At 38.5% G+C, this 13,594-nt stretch overlaps 1 protein-coding gene across 2 annotated transcripts; it reads left to right on the top strand.

The window, feature by feature from the left end:
* Window positions 1-888: 888 nt before the first annotated feature.
* On the top strand, window positions 889-13,199 carry C1H9orf40 (chromosome 1 C9orf40 homolog). 2 transcript variants are annotated; one of them, XM_081505554.1, is made up of 3 exons: window positions 889-1,564; window positions 5,895-6,070; window positions 13,055-13,199. In XM_081505554.1, exons 1-2 carry the CDS (start codon window positions 1,139-1,141, stop codon window positions 6,051-6,053), a joined length of 585 nt encoding a protein of 194 aa, XP_081361680.1. In that variant the 5' UTR covers window positions 889-1,138; the 3' UTR covers window positions 6,054-6,070; window positions 13,055-13,199. The 2 variants fall into 2 exon arrangements, with proteins under 2 accessions (XP_081361680.1, XP_081361669.1); XM_081505543.1 differs by lacking the exon at window positions 13,055-13,199 and having other exon boundaries at window positions 5,895-6,470.
* The last annotated feature ends 395 nt before the right edge of the window (window positions 13,200-13,594 follow it).

Below are 13,594 nucleotides of genomic sequence, written 5' to 3'. Positions count from 1 at the left end.
AATGAATAAACAGACTGTGATATATCCATATATATATAATAAATGGCAAGTTATTCTGCCAGAAAAAGAATGAAATTTTGCCGTTTGCAACAATATGGATAGATTTAAAGGGTATTATGCAAAGTGAAGTAAGAGAAATAAATACGGTATCGTTTTACTTATATGTGGAATCTGAAAAACAAAATAAATGAGCAAATGTAACAGAGAAACAGTCATAGATACACAACACACAGGTGGTTGCCAGAGGGGAGGAGGACTGGGGACGAGAGAAAATGGGAGGAAATGCAAAGATCAAACAGAAAAGCTACTGTTTACTACCTTACTTATTATATTTCTACAATAAACAATTGGTTGCTCCTAACTTCTCACAACAGCCTTGATGTGTAGGGGCGTGGGATAATTAATTACTAATCAGAGAACAATTATCTTCCTTGCACACTTTTCTCTAGATCATAGTAATTTCTCCCTTTAAATCACTTATACATAATTTTCTTCCTTACCTTTTTCTTTACTTGGTTACTGTTTTTGTTAACTACTAAAAATAAGCTTGTTATTCTCTCATGTCCTTTGACAACACACACAGTTTTGCTCTAAGAAAGGGTTTGGAATCTCACTTCTGACCACAGCGCAGAGCAAGCAAGGAACGCTGCGCTTCCCACATAATTTAAAAGCCAAAGAATTTCAAGTTTCAATCGGAAAGCGATACAGCCGCTCTGACACCTCTGCAACGCCACTGGGCCTTTAATAAGCCCGCCTTGTCCCAGGGCGCGCACTTCCGGCCGCGGGGGCGCTCGGGAGCTCGCCCCGCGAGCCTGCACCAACCAACGGCTCTGCCAGGCCTGCGCGAGTGCGCGCGCGCACATTTGTGCGCAGGTTCGAATCTCCGCCGCCTCTCGCGGTTGCTCCCCAACGTCCGGCAGCACCTTGGCGGCGGCGGCGACGAGGGCTGGACGCGCGAGCTGGGCCGGATCTGCTGCCCCGCCCCCTCCGCCCTCTGCATTTTCCAGCGGCGGCCTCGCCTGGACTCGATTCTCGCCCTCCCTTGCACGCTGAGCGCTCCGCCCTCGCCTTCCGCCCCCACAGCTATCGGCACTCGGCCTCTCGCGCCGGGCGGACTCCGCCCGAGCCTTCGGGGCCCATGGCCAAGCGCCGTGCGGCCGAGCCGCTGACGTTCCACGTGCCTTGGAAGCGGCTCCTGCTCTGCGACTTTCCTGAGGAGCCGCCGCCGCCGCTCTGGATCCCGCCGCCGGGGGCCTCGCATCCCGGGCGGCCCCTCGGCTTCCCCGAGCTGCCCCGAAAGCGTAAAATCGACGCGGGGGCTATGACTGAGCCTTCGGTTTCGCCCAGCAAGCGCCGCGACGACGGGGATACCGGCGCTCAGGGTGGTGCGGAGCGTGAGGACCGCGGCCTGGAGACCGGCGAGTCGCCGCTGCTGCAGCCGCCCGTGCGACCCCGCGGGCCGGGGGAGGAGCCCCAGGGTGTCCGGCCCCCGAGAGGCGGTGGCGACGATGGGGCGGGGCGCGCAGAGCCCCAGCGGGGAGACTGGGGGACCGCACCGCGCCAGGTAGGGGCTGGTGGTGGGCCTCGCGCTCCGACGGGGTGCGGGGGGAGAAAGGGTCACTCTTTTCCCGGCACTGCGCGTCCCGGGAAGGAACCTATCGTCCCCCTCTAAAGTCGTGTTTGTCACGACACCCCCGCCCAGTTGAAAAGCTGGGGTCCTCCCCATGAGAATGTACACTGACAGCCCCCTCCCCCCGCCCGAAGCAACACACCAAGGGCCCTAGAACCCGCCTTGGGCAGCGTCTTGGTTCGTTACGACGGGCAGAGAGCACTAAGCTCAACTAGGGGGAAACAGACCGTTGGGTGAGGTATACACGTGGCCTTGCACCTTCAGCACCTGTGCTGTCCAAGAGGGAAGCAGGGGCGTGGGTCATGACAGACGGGAGAGCTTGGTGAAGACGTTGACCGTGAACCGCGATAAGTTAAGCTCCACGACAAAGTTCAGAGAAAGGTGTATTGCGTCTTCCTCGGTTTAACGATGATTGTTTTCTGGAATTCGTGATCGATTTCTTTCTAAAGAGGGTGACCAATGTAGTAGCCACCAGTTGGACGTCCTTTAAGGGATGGTACAGCTCTTTTGGTTGAGAGGAAGGGCTTCTGTATATCGGGGAAAAGGCATTCTTAACACAGTGTTAAGTCTGATCCTGTGAAAAAGGATCAGAAAATTAATCTGGTTCTTAACATCAGGCATATGTATGAGGATCTTTGGTGAGTTCCACTTCTGTGGGAAATGAGCCTGCCCCGTATTTGCACGTAAGATGTCTGATCTGTTGTCTTAGATGTGGCAGCCACTCGAATTATGACACAACACCTGAGGTGTGACTAGTTCAAACTGAGATGTGCTCAAAGTGTAAAATACACACTAGATGTCAAAGATTTCAAAAAATTTTTTATTGATTGGACATTGAAATAATTTGAAGATACTGGAGTGAATAAAATATATACTTTTTAAATATGGCCATTCAGTCAGTTCAGTCGCTCAGTCCTGTCCAGCTCTTTGTGACCCCGTGGGCTGCAGCACACCAGGCGTCCCTGTCCATCACTAACTCCTGGAATTTACTCAAACTCATGTCCACTGAGTCAGTGATGCCATCCAACTATCTCATCCTCTGTCATCCCCTTCTCCTCCCGCCCTCAATCTTTCTCAGCATCAGGGTCTTTTCAAATGAGTCAGTTCTTCGAATCAGGTGACCAAAATATTGGAGTTTCAGCTTCAGCATCAGCCCTTCCAATGAATATTAAGGACTGATTTCCTTTAGGGTGGACTGGTTGGATCTCCTTGCAGTCCAAGGGACTCTCAAGTATGGCCGTTAGAGAATTTTAAATAATGTTTGTGACTGGCATTGTGTATTATTGGGCAGCTTTGGTCTCAGGAATTCAAGCAGCGTTTTGGCACTTAGGGGTTGAACCAGGAGCTTTGCAGGTGGAAGATGCAAATGAAGAGCTGAGACTTCACCAAGTTCTCTTCAACCACTATATCATATCATCTGCCCCACATTTCTCCATTGTCCTAAATATCTTACCCATCAATAGTATTTTTTAAATACTTTGCCAATAAAATAGAGTAGTTTCGAAAGATCTTTTTCTGTGGTCGTCAGAAATTATCCTTTAGATATAATTATTATGATGAGCATTTCTACCCCGGGTTTTCTTGGAATTTAGAAAACAAACCTTATTTAGACTTTTTTAATTCAAACTGCTTTTAGATGTTCAAGTCAGCTTAAGACTGAATGATAGCACTTAGTTTTAAAGTAGAATAAAGAATTACAATTTCCAGTTAAATCATGTCATACCAATGTGCAAAACCTGAAAAAAAATCCAAAATGATAGTCATCTGGACCTATTTGGTATGGAGGTAAGTACTGTATAGTCTGAGAACTTGACTGTTTCTGTTACCCTCCCCATACCTAGGCTTGTCTTTCCTAACAGAGTATACTGACTGCAGTATGCCACAAATTGGTAAAAGGGAAATGAAAATGGCAGATAGGCAAAGGAATTTTTCAGTAAACTGACAGCAGACATCTGCTTAGAATCTCCTAGACGCAACCTCTATCTTCTTCCACAGCAGTGACTACATCTAGAAGCTTTCTACTTCGTGGACTCACTGTAAGCCTATTAGCAAGGAACAAGCTTGTTTTGAGGAGTTTCTTCATAAAGACAAGTCCCCTATTCTCTTTCCCCAGGAACCCTCATGTTCCTTTTTTTGTCCTGTTCCTTGAGCTGCTTCTTTGTGCAAACTTAATTTTCTTCAGCTTCTTTTTTTCTTTGCTGCCACCAAAGATGCATGATTTTTGTGTTGAGTCTTACAGCCAAGGGAAAATAGGATATAGCAAAAACATGTAGAAGTTAAAAAGCTTTTTCAGTTCCTGCAGCAAATGTCTTCCTGGTTCCTCTTGCTCTCAGAGCTTAAGTCCCTATCCTTACCCTTGGGATCTCATTTAGGAAGAATTTCCTCAAATATGTCCTTTCTTATAAGAAGGATGACATCTAGGCGGAATGATGGTACCTGTTTTCTATCCTAGAATCTCAAGAGTATTTATTGAGTTGTTTCAGATATTTTCTTAACTGGAGAACTAAAAACCAGGTGTTACTTCAATGAATATTCATGTATTTTCTCATGTTAGAGTCACTTTATGCAGATTAATACTCTGTCAGTGCTGACCTTTACTATTATTAATTGATATTTTAAATAGAAAGCAGAAATGGTGTGATTTTAGTTTAAAATGATACAGGTTCATAGGCTTCTTGGGATATAATAAATAGCTATATTTGGCAGTTACAGCGCTAAACCGTAATTCACCCAAGAGCGAAGAGTCTTTCTTCTTTTATCTAAGATGAAATAGACTTCAGTCAAGATCAGAGTTACTGGGTGGTAGAGTTATCATATAAATGCAGACCTGTCCCATGGGCAAAGTTTGTGCTCTTAGCTAGTAGGTTATACTAACCTTGTTAAGGGATCTTTTTTGATTTGTGGTTTATAAGTAGGTAATTTGAACAATAGATTTTTTCCAAAAGAGAGAAATAGGTCATTGTTTTTAACCCTGTTTACTTATTAAAATGAAATTTTTCTTGGCATCGTTTGAGTTATTAAATTTTTATCCCAGCGTTAAGAAATTCCTGAGCGACTCTTAATTCGCTAAGCCTTAGTGTCTAAGGCACTGAATGAACTTATTGAAAAGTCCTGTGCTCTCCATTTAAGTAACTAGCGACATGTGCCTATTGAGCATTGAAATGCAGCTAGTCTGAATAGTGCTGGAAGTGTAAAATACCTGGCAGATTTTAAACTTTTACTATGACAAGAAAAATGTAAAACATCACATTAATTTTTTAAAATATTGACTGTATCTTGAAATGATAGTGGTTTTGGATCTAAAATTTTAAGATTGATTTCACATGTTTCTTTTTACTATTTTTTTTTTAACTGAAGGTACCAGAAATTTTTAAATTATATATGTGGCTTCTGTTATATTTCTGTTGGATACTGCTGCTGTAGCAAGTATGAACCTAAAGTACAAACACGACTTAATAGACTAAAGATATATTGATACCCATTGAGGAAAGGTGTTAACCTTCAAATTGATCACCTTGGAAGTCTTTATATAATTGCAATGCGCAACGTATTTAGGGGATGCTTTTGAAATTTTGTACCAATTTTGAAATTCTTTGGAACATCAACTTCATAGGTACTTGAAACAGTTGTATAGCCTTTAAGAATAAGCTGTTGAATTTTTAAAGGACTCGCACTCACTTGGATTTATCAGTTTTGGTTTATTGAGTTAAAAGTCATATCTTGAACAAAATGGTATGTTTAATAAAATGATCAGTTTCAGATTTTCTTGTTATTTACTAGATTTTTATTCTAATGCTTTTTAGAAGATTGTCAAAATATTTTAGCCTATGTAAAATCAACCCCTTAAAATTCCAAACCTCAGGGCAGAGGCCAAAAGTAAGTTTTAAGGTGTGTCTATATATTTTTTATATTGTTTTCCTCATTGAAAGGTAAAAAATTCTAAGACCATCTTCAGGCATTATTTTTGGGTTGACAAATAGAAGAAAATTCTGGGAAGAGAAGCTCTTGGGAGAGATTCTTTTAAATTTGAACTACTAGCAAGAAATACTTTCACAAATTCATGAATATGAAAATACAGATTTGACTGAGCCCATGAAGTACTTTGATTAGGCAGAATTAATAATGTTTATTTGTTGAAGATGCAAAATTAAAGACTGCAAAATGTTATGTGAGTTTGCTTTTAAAACAAAAAATGGGTTTCATGAAAAAACTCAACTTTTTCTAGGCCATTGATGTGCTTTCATCTCTCTCCTTTTCACTAAAGCTCAGTGAAGAATTTTGGCAGTATAACACCTTCCAGTACTGGAGGAACCCTTTACCACCTATTGATCTGGCAGACATTGAAGATGTAAGTGAAGACAACCTGATAGAAACAGCACTGCAGGACAAGAATGAAGTGGCTGAGATTGATATGGAGTCTTGACAGAAGGAGCTAAAGAAGTGGGTTTTTCTCAACTTGAGACATCTCTAAGTGAATTTATGTATTCTTAAGGAAAAAAGTTATTTTCCATACTTGATGTGATATCATTCCCAAACCTGAAAAATGAGGAAAAGTTGTTTCAAAGATAAATGCCTGCAGTTACTACTGTACCTCCCGATGGGGATTTGCCAAGGATATAGTGCAGTTGTAGGGGAAGTACTTTATGTGTGCATTCTTAAGAAAAATGTATGTGTAGGTTCTAAATTTGAAGATATCTATCTTACAAAATGGAATTCTGACAGTTACAGAAATAGATGGGAAACATTCAGATATTCCTCTTGTTGCACCAAAAAGTTAATTTGTGTACATGAGATGAATATTGTTTTATAATAACTTATTAATAAAATACTTTCTAATACACTTCGTTGACTCTTTTTGTTGAACAAATAGCTGACTTAAACATCTGTGCAAACTTAAAATGGGATTCTTTCTGAAACTTGGTATAGTTTTAAAAGAGCTTTCTAAATGTAAAGTAGTGAGAATTTCAGTTTGGATAGTATGTTTGTATAACTTCCAATAGTTAATATTTGTTAAACTTGACTTTAGGCCATCAGTAATGGGTAAAGAACAAAGAGAATTGAGCAGGTGATTCCTTCCCCTCCTTTCCTAGGATAAGAAGAAATATTTATATATATATATATATATACTTATATATATATATATTTATTGTTATTTCTTGATTTTGAATTGCTTTGAGGACATGGTGTTTATTGCTTATTATCTAGACTTGTAGTCAGCAACATTGACAACTTTCAAAGATTTTGCATGGGCCCCACTCATGAGAGATTCTCATATAATTGTTCTGAAGTGGCCTTGGGTATAACTTTTTTTAAGCACCAATCCTTCTTCCTCCCATTTCTCAAATATGCAGACTGGTTTGAGAACCACTAGACTAATAGTAGATTTTCCTGTTTAAAGGAGATAACTAATGAGCTAAAGCACTGTCTTCTTAATTAGCTTTGTTTTTATTTTGCTCTGTTGATGACTTTGTTACAACTAAATTATTGTGTTGTTAGTCTTTCATTGTTAAAGAAATAAAGTAAGCCATTTGTGTTTTCAGTTATATTAGTATCAGTAATTAAGTTAATTAACTTTTGTACTGCATCCAGAATGTTGGCTTTGTAATTGACTGACTTGTTTTTGTATATTTTTTGTTGTTGTTAATGTCATTAGATCCAAAATTTAGAAAGGATGATAAATGCCATTGAGAGAGAGAGAGAAAAAGAAATAATAGTATGTACTGTAGAGTGTGTACTGTAGCATTTAAGTATGGGCTGACATTAGTAAGAATAGAAGAGAAGACAAACTGTATAGCTAAGTCTTTGGGGTCAGATATGGTTCAAAGTCTTGTCCTGCAGCTTTCTACTTATGTAATATTAATTTGGGCTTCCTTGTTGGCTCAGATGGTAAAGAATCCACCTGCAATGCGGGAGACCTGGGTTCGATCCCGGGTTGGGAAGATCCCTTGGGGGAGGGCATAGCAACTCACTCCAATATTCTTGCCTGGAGAATCCACATGGACAATTATTTTTCATCTCCAAGCCCCAGATGTGTCACTTGTAAAATTAGAATAAATAGTATCTACCTCAGACTATATTTATTGTGAACCAATGTACTAAGTACCTGCATCATCTTGTCTAATTCTCAGAATATTCTCAAAGGTACAAAAAAGATATTTGGAATAAATGTTCTTCCTATAGTTGCACTTCATTCTGCTTTAAATTACTACTAGAAGTTTTAAGGAGAAGAGCTGGAATTTGAAGAAATAGCGAAGGAACTGTGGAGTGGGGGGTAGCAGTAAAGTGCAGTGAAAAGGGGAAACTTTCTTCGTCCTTTATAGTTAATCTTGAGGGTAAGAAGGTGCCTTTTTATTTTTGGAAGGTGTCCATTTTTTTGCACTGCTCTTCCTAGTGCCTGAACAATGCCTGCCACATAGTAGACGGTTGCATGAACGAATGAATGTGTGCTCTTATCTGTTGGGAAGGTCATACTGGCAACTTTAGGCCATTTCCCTTAGAGGTGTATACAAAAGGTTTGTTGTAGAGATCCAGTAGTAAGACATTGGAAATGTGTTAAGTTTATTATATTTATTATATAATAACTAAGACTATAAGGACTAAGATGTCTCCCAAGTGAGCAATAAGATGGTTTACTCTGACAAGAAATTTCATAGGATACCACATTGCAGTGTCTGAGTGAAGATGCAAAGAGTAGCTTGGATGCCTTTTTCAAGGATATGTCAAAAAGCATTAAAACCATAAGGTAAAGATTCAGGGAAAATACTTGCTGTTATTATGTTAAAAGTTTAAATATTTTATGTAGGTGTATATGTATTTTAGTATGATGTAATAAAATTTATATATATATATTAATACATAAAATATGTATAATATACACATACAGGGTATGTATGTGTGTTTACATATATAGAGAGATTTGAAATAATTTTGTCCTTTAAAAAAAAATTGTTAGCCTCAAGTAACTTGGCAAAATAGTCTTGTGGATAAATTGAAATGGAAATTAAAAAGTTTTTTTTTTTTAAGTTGTATGCCCTTCACTCAGATTCCCTAATGTAGTATCTTACATTATCACAGTATGATTATGAACATGAGGAAATTAACATGAGTATAATTCTATTTTTATGAGGACATGGAAAGAATGACATCAGACAACTTCTTTAAAGAATGTATGTCAAAAACTTAAACGGAAGATTCAGATTTCATTGCTGTCTTACTAATATCCCTTTTCTGGCTCAGGATTCAATCTGTGTTATATGTTTAGTGATATCTCCTTAGTCCTCTTTACACAATTCTTCAAAATTTCTTTGCCTTTCATGACCTTGGTACTTTTTGAAGAGGACTGGTTAGTTATTTCATCAAATGACGATTGATTTCTGTTGATTTGTCTGATATTTCCAATGATTATGCATTTTTGATAAGAACTTCATAGAAGTGATGTAAGCTCAGTTCATTGTACCAGGAGGCACTGTATGTCAGTTTGTGTCATTGGTGATTGTAACTTCGATTAGTTGGTTAAGGTGGTGTCTGCCTTGTTTCTTTCTTGTAAAGTTACAGTTTTCTCCTTTAATTAATAATTATCTTCTGGAAAAGTTTTTTTGAAACTATAAATTTCTCATTCTGCACACAAATTTTAGAAGCTTGATGATTCTTGCCTGAAATACTTATTTCTCTGGTATATGTCAAAGGTTAATTTTCCTTTTCCATCATCTCTATTTATTGGAATTCTACTGTAAAGGAGAGCTTTCCTTTCATCCTCATTTCTATAGTCAACTGATTATATCAATATAGACTAACGAGTATATATTTTATCCTATGAGTTATAATCTGTTGCTCTCATTATTTAGGTACACAAATCCCAGGGTTAATCATTGAAAGTCCCTTCAAGTTGGTTCTTTTGCTCTCCCCCTTTTAAAATGTATTTTGTTATTTATTGTGTGAATACTGATTAATATTGGCAGAACACTTCTGTACTTACAAGGTGCATGGATGGGAATCAGTGCCAGCTGTGGCATCACTATGTTACTTAACAATTTGAGTCTTGTTTTTCTCCTCAGAAAATGCAAACACTAATACTTACCTCAGAGGAACAGAGTTGAGGTGAAATGATGTAATTGTGGGGAACCTATAGTTGCCACTAAATACATATTTCTCTTCCTTTACAGTACTTGAAGTCCATGTATTCATTATCTTTCTGATAGATAGTTAACTATTAGTGATATCTAGATTCTACTGTACCTAAAGTTGACTGAGGCAAACGCTCTATGAAGGTCACTTTTAAAGAATTTCAGCTATTATCTGCAGTCTACAGACCTAAACAATAATGTCATAACAGTTTATATTTGTTGGTTGTATGACCCCATGATAGGCAGAGATGGATCCCAAGATTCCCAGCCCCTGTTGTAACATCCAGTTATTTGATCAAACACTAATTTAGGTACTACTGTGACTACTTTGCAGATGTTATTAAGGTCTCAAACCAGTTGATCTTAAGATAGGGAGATGAACTAGGTGGGCCTGATATAAATCACACAAGCCCTTTAAAAATGAGTAGAGAGGTTAGAGGAATTCAGAGAGCTACCAAGTGTGGTAGGGGTTCAATAGAGTAATTCTCTGGCTTTGAAGATTGAGGGAGCCCATGTGCAAGAACCTGAGAGCAATCACTAGAGGCTGTGGGTAAGTCCTGTGGCCACCCAGAAGGAAAATGGGACCTCAGTCTTACAACCTCAAGTATCTAAACTCAGCCAACAACCTGAATAAACTTGGAAGTGGATTCTTCCAAAGAACTTTGAGAAGGAACATAGCCTGGCTGACATCTTGATTTCAGCTTAATGATACTCTGAACAGAGAACGTTACATGTCAAACTGGACTTATGACATACAAAAGTGAGTTAATTAAGTGGTTCCAGATTTTGAGCACCAGAGACCACACTCGGGGGAGACAATTTTTCCATGGACGAGGGTGTGTCTGGGGGTGATGGTTTGGGGATGATTCAAGCACATTTATTGTGCAATTTGTTTCTATTGTTATTGCATCAGCTCATCAGGCATTAGATCCCAGAGTTTGGGCACCCTGAGTTAATTGAAGAGGTTTGTTTTTCTAGACTGCTTAGTTTGTGATAATTTATGATGCAGCAATAGAAAGTTAATAGAGACCCCATCATTTTTTAGCACTTTCTTATCTTCTCACACAAGACACCTGCCACAGATGTTTCTCTTGTAAATTCTCTACCCTAGTCCTGAAATTGTATCTCCAAAAAGCCCTGAGTTCTTTATTAGAGAAAGGTATTTAGAAATGAAGAGCTCAGTGCAAGATATACTCATTGGTATTGGGTATTATCGCTTTCTAGGTCCTCTCAGCTGACAGAGCAATAAAATATATTTGTGTGTACAACTACATGTATTTCTATATCTATCTGAATATTGTGTCTATATCTGTATAAACGTTTTTTATTTTTGACTGCACAGCTCATGCAATCCTAGTTCCCTGACCAGGGGTTGAACCCTGCAATGCTAGCAACCGAGTCCTAAACCACTGAACCATCAAGGAATCCTGTACATCTTTTTTTAATGGATTTTTAAAATATTTAAAAACATGAATTCGTATGGAGCTTCCCAGGTTTCACTAGTGATAAAGAATCCTCCTGCCAGTGCAAGAGGTATTAGAGATGAGGGTTCGATCCCTTAGTTGGGAAGATCCCTGTCTGGAGGAAATGGCATCCCACTTCAGTATTCCTGCTTGGAAAATGCCACAGACAGAGGAGCCTGGTGGACTACAGTCCATGTAGTCACAAAGAATCAGATAGCACTATGAGCATCTGAGCACATGAGTTCATATTGATGCAATATGGCAGGGTTCATTTTTATCTTCCCCTCTTTCCTTATTTGTTAACTCTTCTCCAATTGTGAGAAAACTGGGCTGTTTATCCACAGTATAATTATTTACTCAATTCTTACCTCAAATATACATATAACATAATCTAAATTGTTAACCCATATTTCTGTAAAATGCAGGGTGGCTAATTAGATTAAAATATCTGTATACACTTCTTTTTGTCTTTGGTCTTTGGATATTCGATTAAAATACTGTTTTCCAAAGTTATTTCGGTTGGTTCTTATTTCCCATCCCTCTCTTCAAAAGTGGTTATGTTATTTATTTGTAATGTAGTTGGGTTCAGTTGTTTCTGTTTTGACTTTACATCTTTGTTCTTTTAATTTTATAAGTTTGTAAAACATTCACATAGTTCTACAAGTCAGAACGATACAAAAATATATAATCAGAGAAGTCATTTCCGCTAAATCTTTTACCCTACTCTCATTCCCTTGTTTTTCCTACTTTATTCTCACCCCTGAAAGTGAAACTCTCATTAATTTCTGATTTGTTCTGTTGTTTTTATTTTTGCACTAATGGGCAGGTAGACATGGAATTTCTTCTCTATATATAATATATATATATAATTCATACAAATTTATTATGAAACCATGATTCTAATAAATGAGTAATGAGTTAAACTGCAAAAAATTAGTTTACAAACAAAAATGAACATGAGCAAAATATTTTGGTTGAGATCTGTCTAGATGGTTGTCCCGCAGGTAACTGCATCAGTATTTATTCACCAGTCCTCTATTGAACTGTTGAACTGTTTCCAATCTTTTCTGTTACAGATAGTGCCACAATAAATTACTTTGTGCATCAAAAAAAAATTTCTAATCGATTGTGGTCCTAAATTTAAGATACTACTTTCCTATATAAATTGGCAAAGGTTACAGATAATACTTTAGTTTTACTAACACCTTTCTTAAAAGCAATTTGATGATATGCCTTAAGAGCCTTACTATAATTTGAACTGTTCATTCTATATAGGAAAATTATCCTAAAAATAATCAGAAAATTAAATGCACACTTATACATCACAGTATTATTTATAATAGGAGAATATTATAAATAAATAATAGCTTTCAAGTGAATGGATGGATAATTTAAGTATGTATAACAGAATGAAACCATAATGTTATTAAGAATTTTAATGATATAGAAAAATGCTTAAAAATAAGTGAGAATAGGGACTTCCCTGGTGGTCCTGTGATTAAGACTCCGTGCTCCCAATTTGGAGTGCCTGGGTTCAATCCCTGGTCAGGGAACTAGATCTCACATCTGTCGTGCCACACTTAAGACTTGGGACAGCCAAATAAATATTTTTAAAAATAAGTAAGAATAAAATTAGGACTTTAAGGGCTGATCAAGGTGCAATAAACTCAGTAAATTCTTTCTCTTTCCCACTAATTACAACGAAAAACTCCAGCGAAAATAGATCTGTGGTCTCTGAAAACTAAATGAAAACTACTGGATTGGAAACAAGTCAAATTTGGCAAAGCAACTCATACAATGTTAAGTTTTCTGGTTTTATTTCTTACCATTTTCCCAAGCTTTGAATAAAGAGTAAACACCGAGCAGAACTTCCGTGGCAGCATGGGCAGTCCAAATTCTGAGAGAAGCTTCATTTTTTGGGTAGAAGACCAGGAAAGAAAGCTGCTTTGAGTAGAAGAAAGAATTTTGGAGATAAGAGAGCTGGTAAGTACATAATTCTGTAATTCTGTATATAAACTGGCACTAGTCCTGGGCTCATCCCTAAGGCAGGGGTCCCCACCCTCTGGGGTCTAATGTCTGATGATCTGAGGTGGAGCTGTTGTAATAATTACGGAAATAAAGTGCACAATAAATGTAATGTGTTTAAATCATCCCCAAACCACCTCCCCTGATCCGTGGAAAGTTGTCTTCCATGAAACCGGTCCCTGGTGCCAAAAATGCTGGGGACCACTGCCCTAAGGTACACATGCGTGGGACAGATTAAAAACTATATAGCAAAGACATTGTGAACTAAATCACAGTGTGAACTTGTGCCCAGTTTCTTCACTGGTATCTGAGTGATGCATGCATGCGGCAGGCCCTTAGCAACATAGCCAAGA

This window comes from Giraffa tippelskirchi, chromosome 1, assembly GCF_054371585.1.
Source record: "Giraffa tippelskirchi isolate mGirTip1 chromosome 1, T2T-mGirTip1v1.2.pri, whole genome shotgun sequence".
Lineage (NCBI taxonomy): Eukaryota > Metazoa > Chordata > Mammalia > Artiodactyla > Giraffidae > Giraffa > Giraffa tippelskirchi.
This window is presented reverse-complemented; position numbering and strand designations above follow the sequence as displayed.

Coding starts and splice junctions, on each gene's coding strand:
- C1H9orf40 (XM_081505554.1), top strand. CDS start 1,139: ATGGCCAAGCGCCGTGCGGCCGAGCCGCTGACGTTCCACGTGCCTTGG. Junction 1,565..5,894: donor GGGGGACCGCACCGCGCCAG/GTAGGGGCTGGT, acceptor TTTTCACTAAAG/CTCAGTGAAGAATTTTGGCA.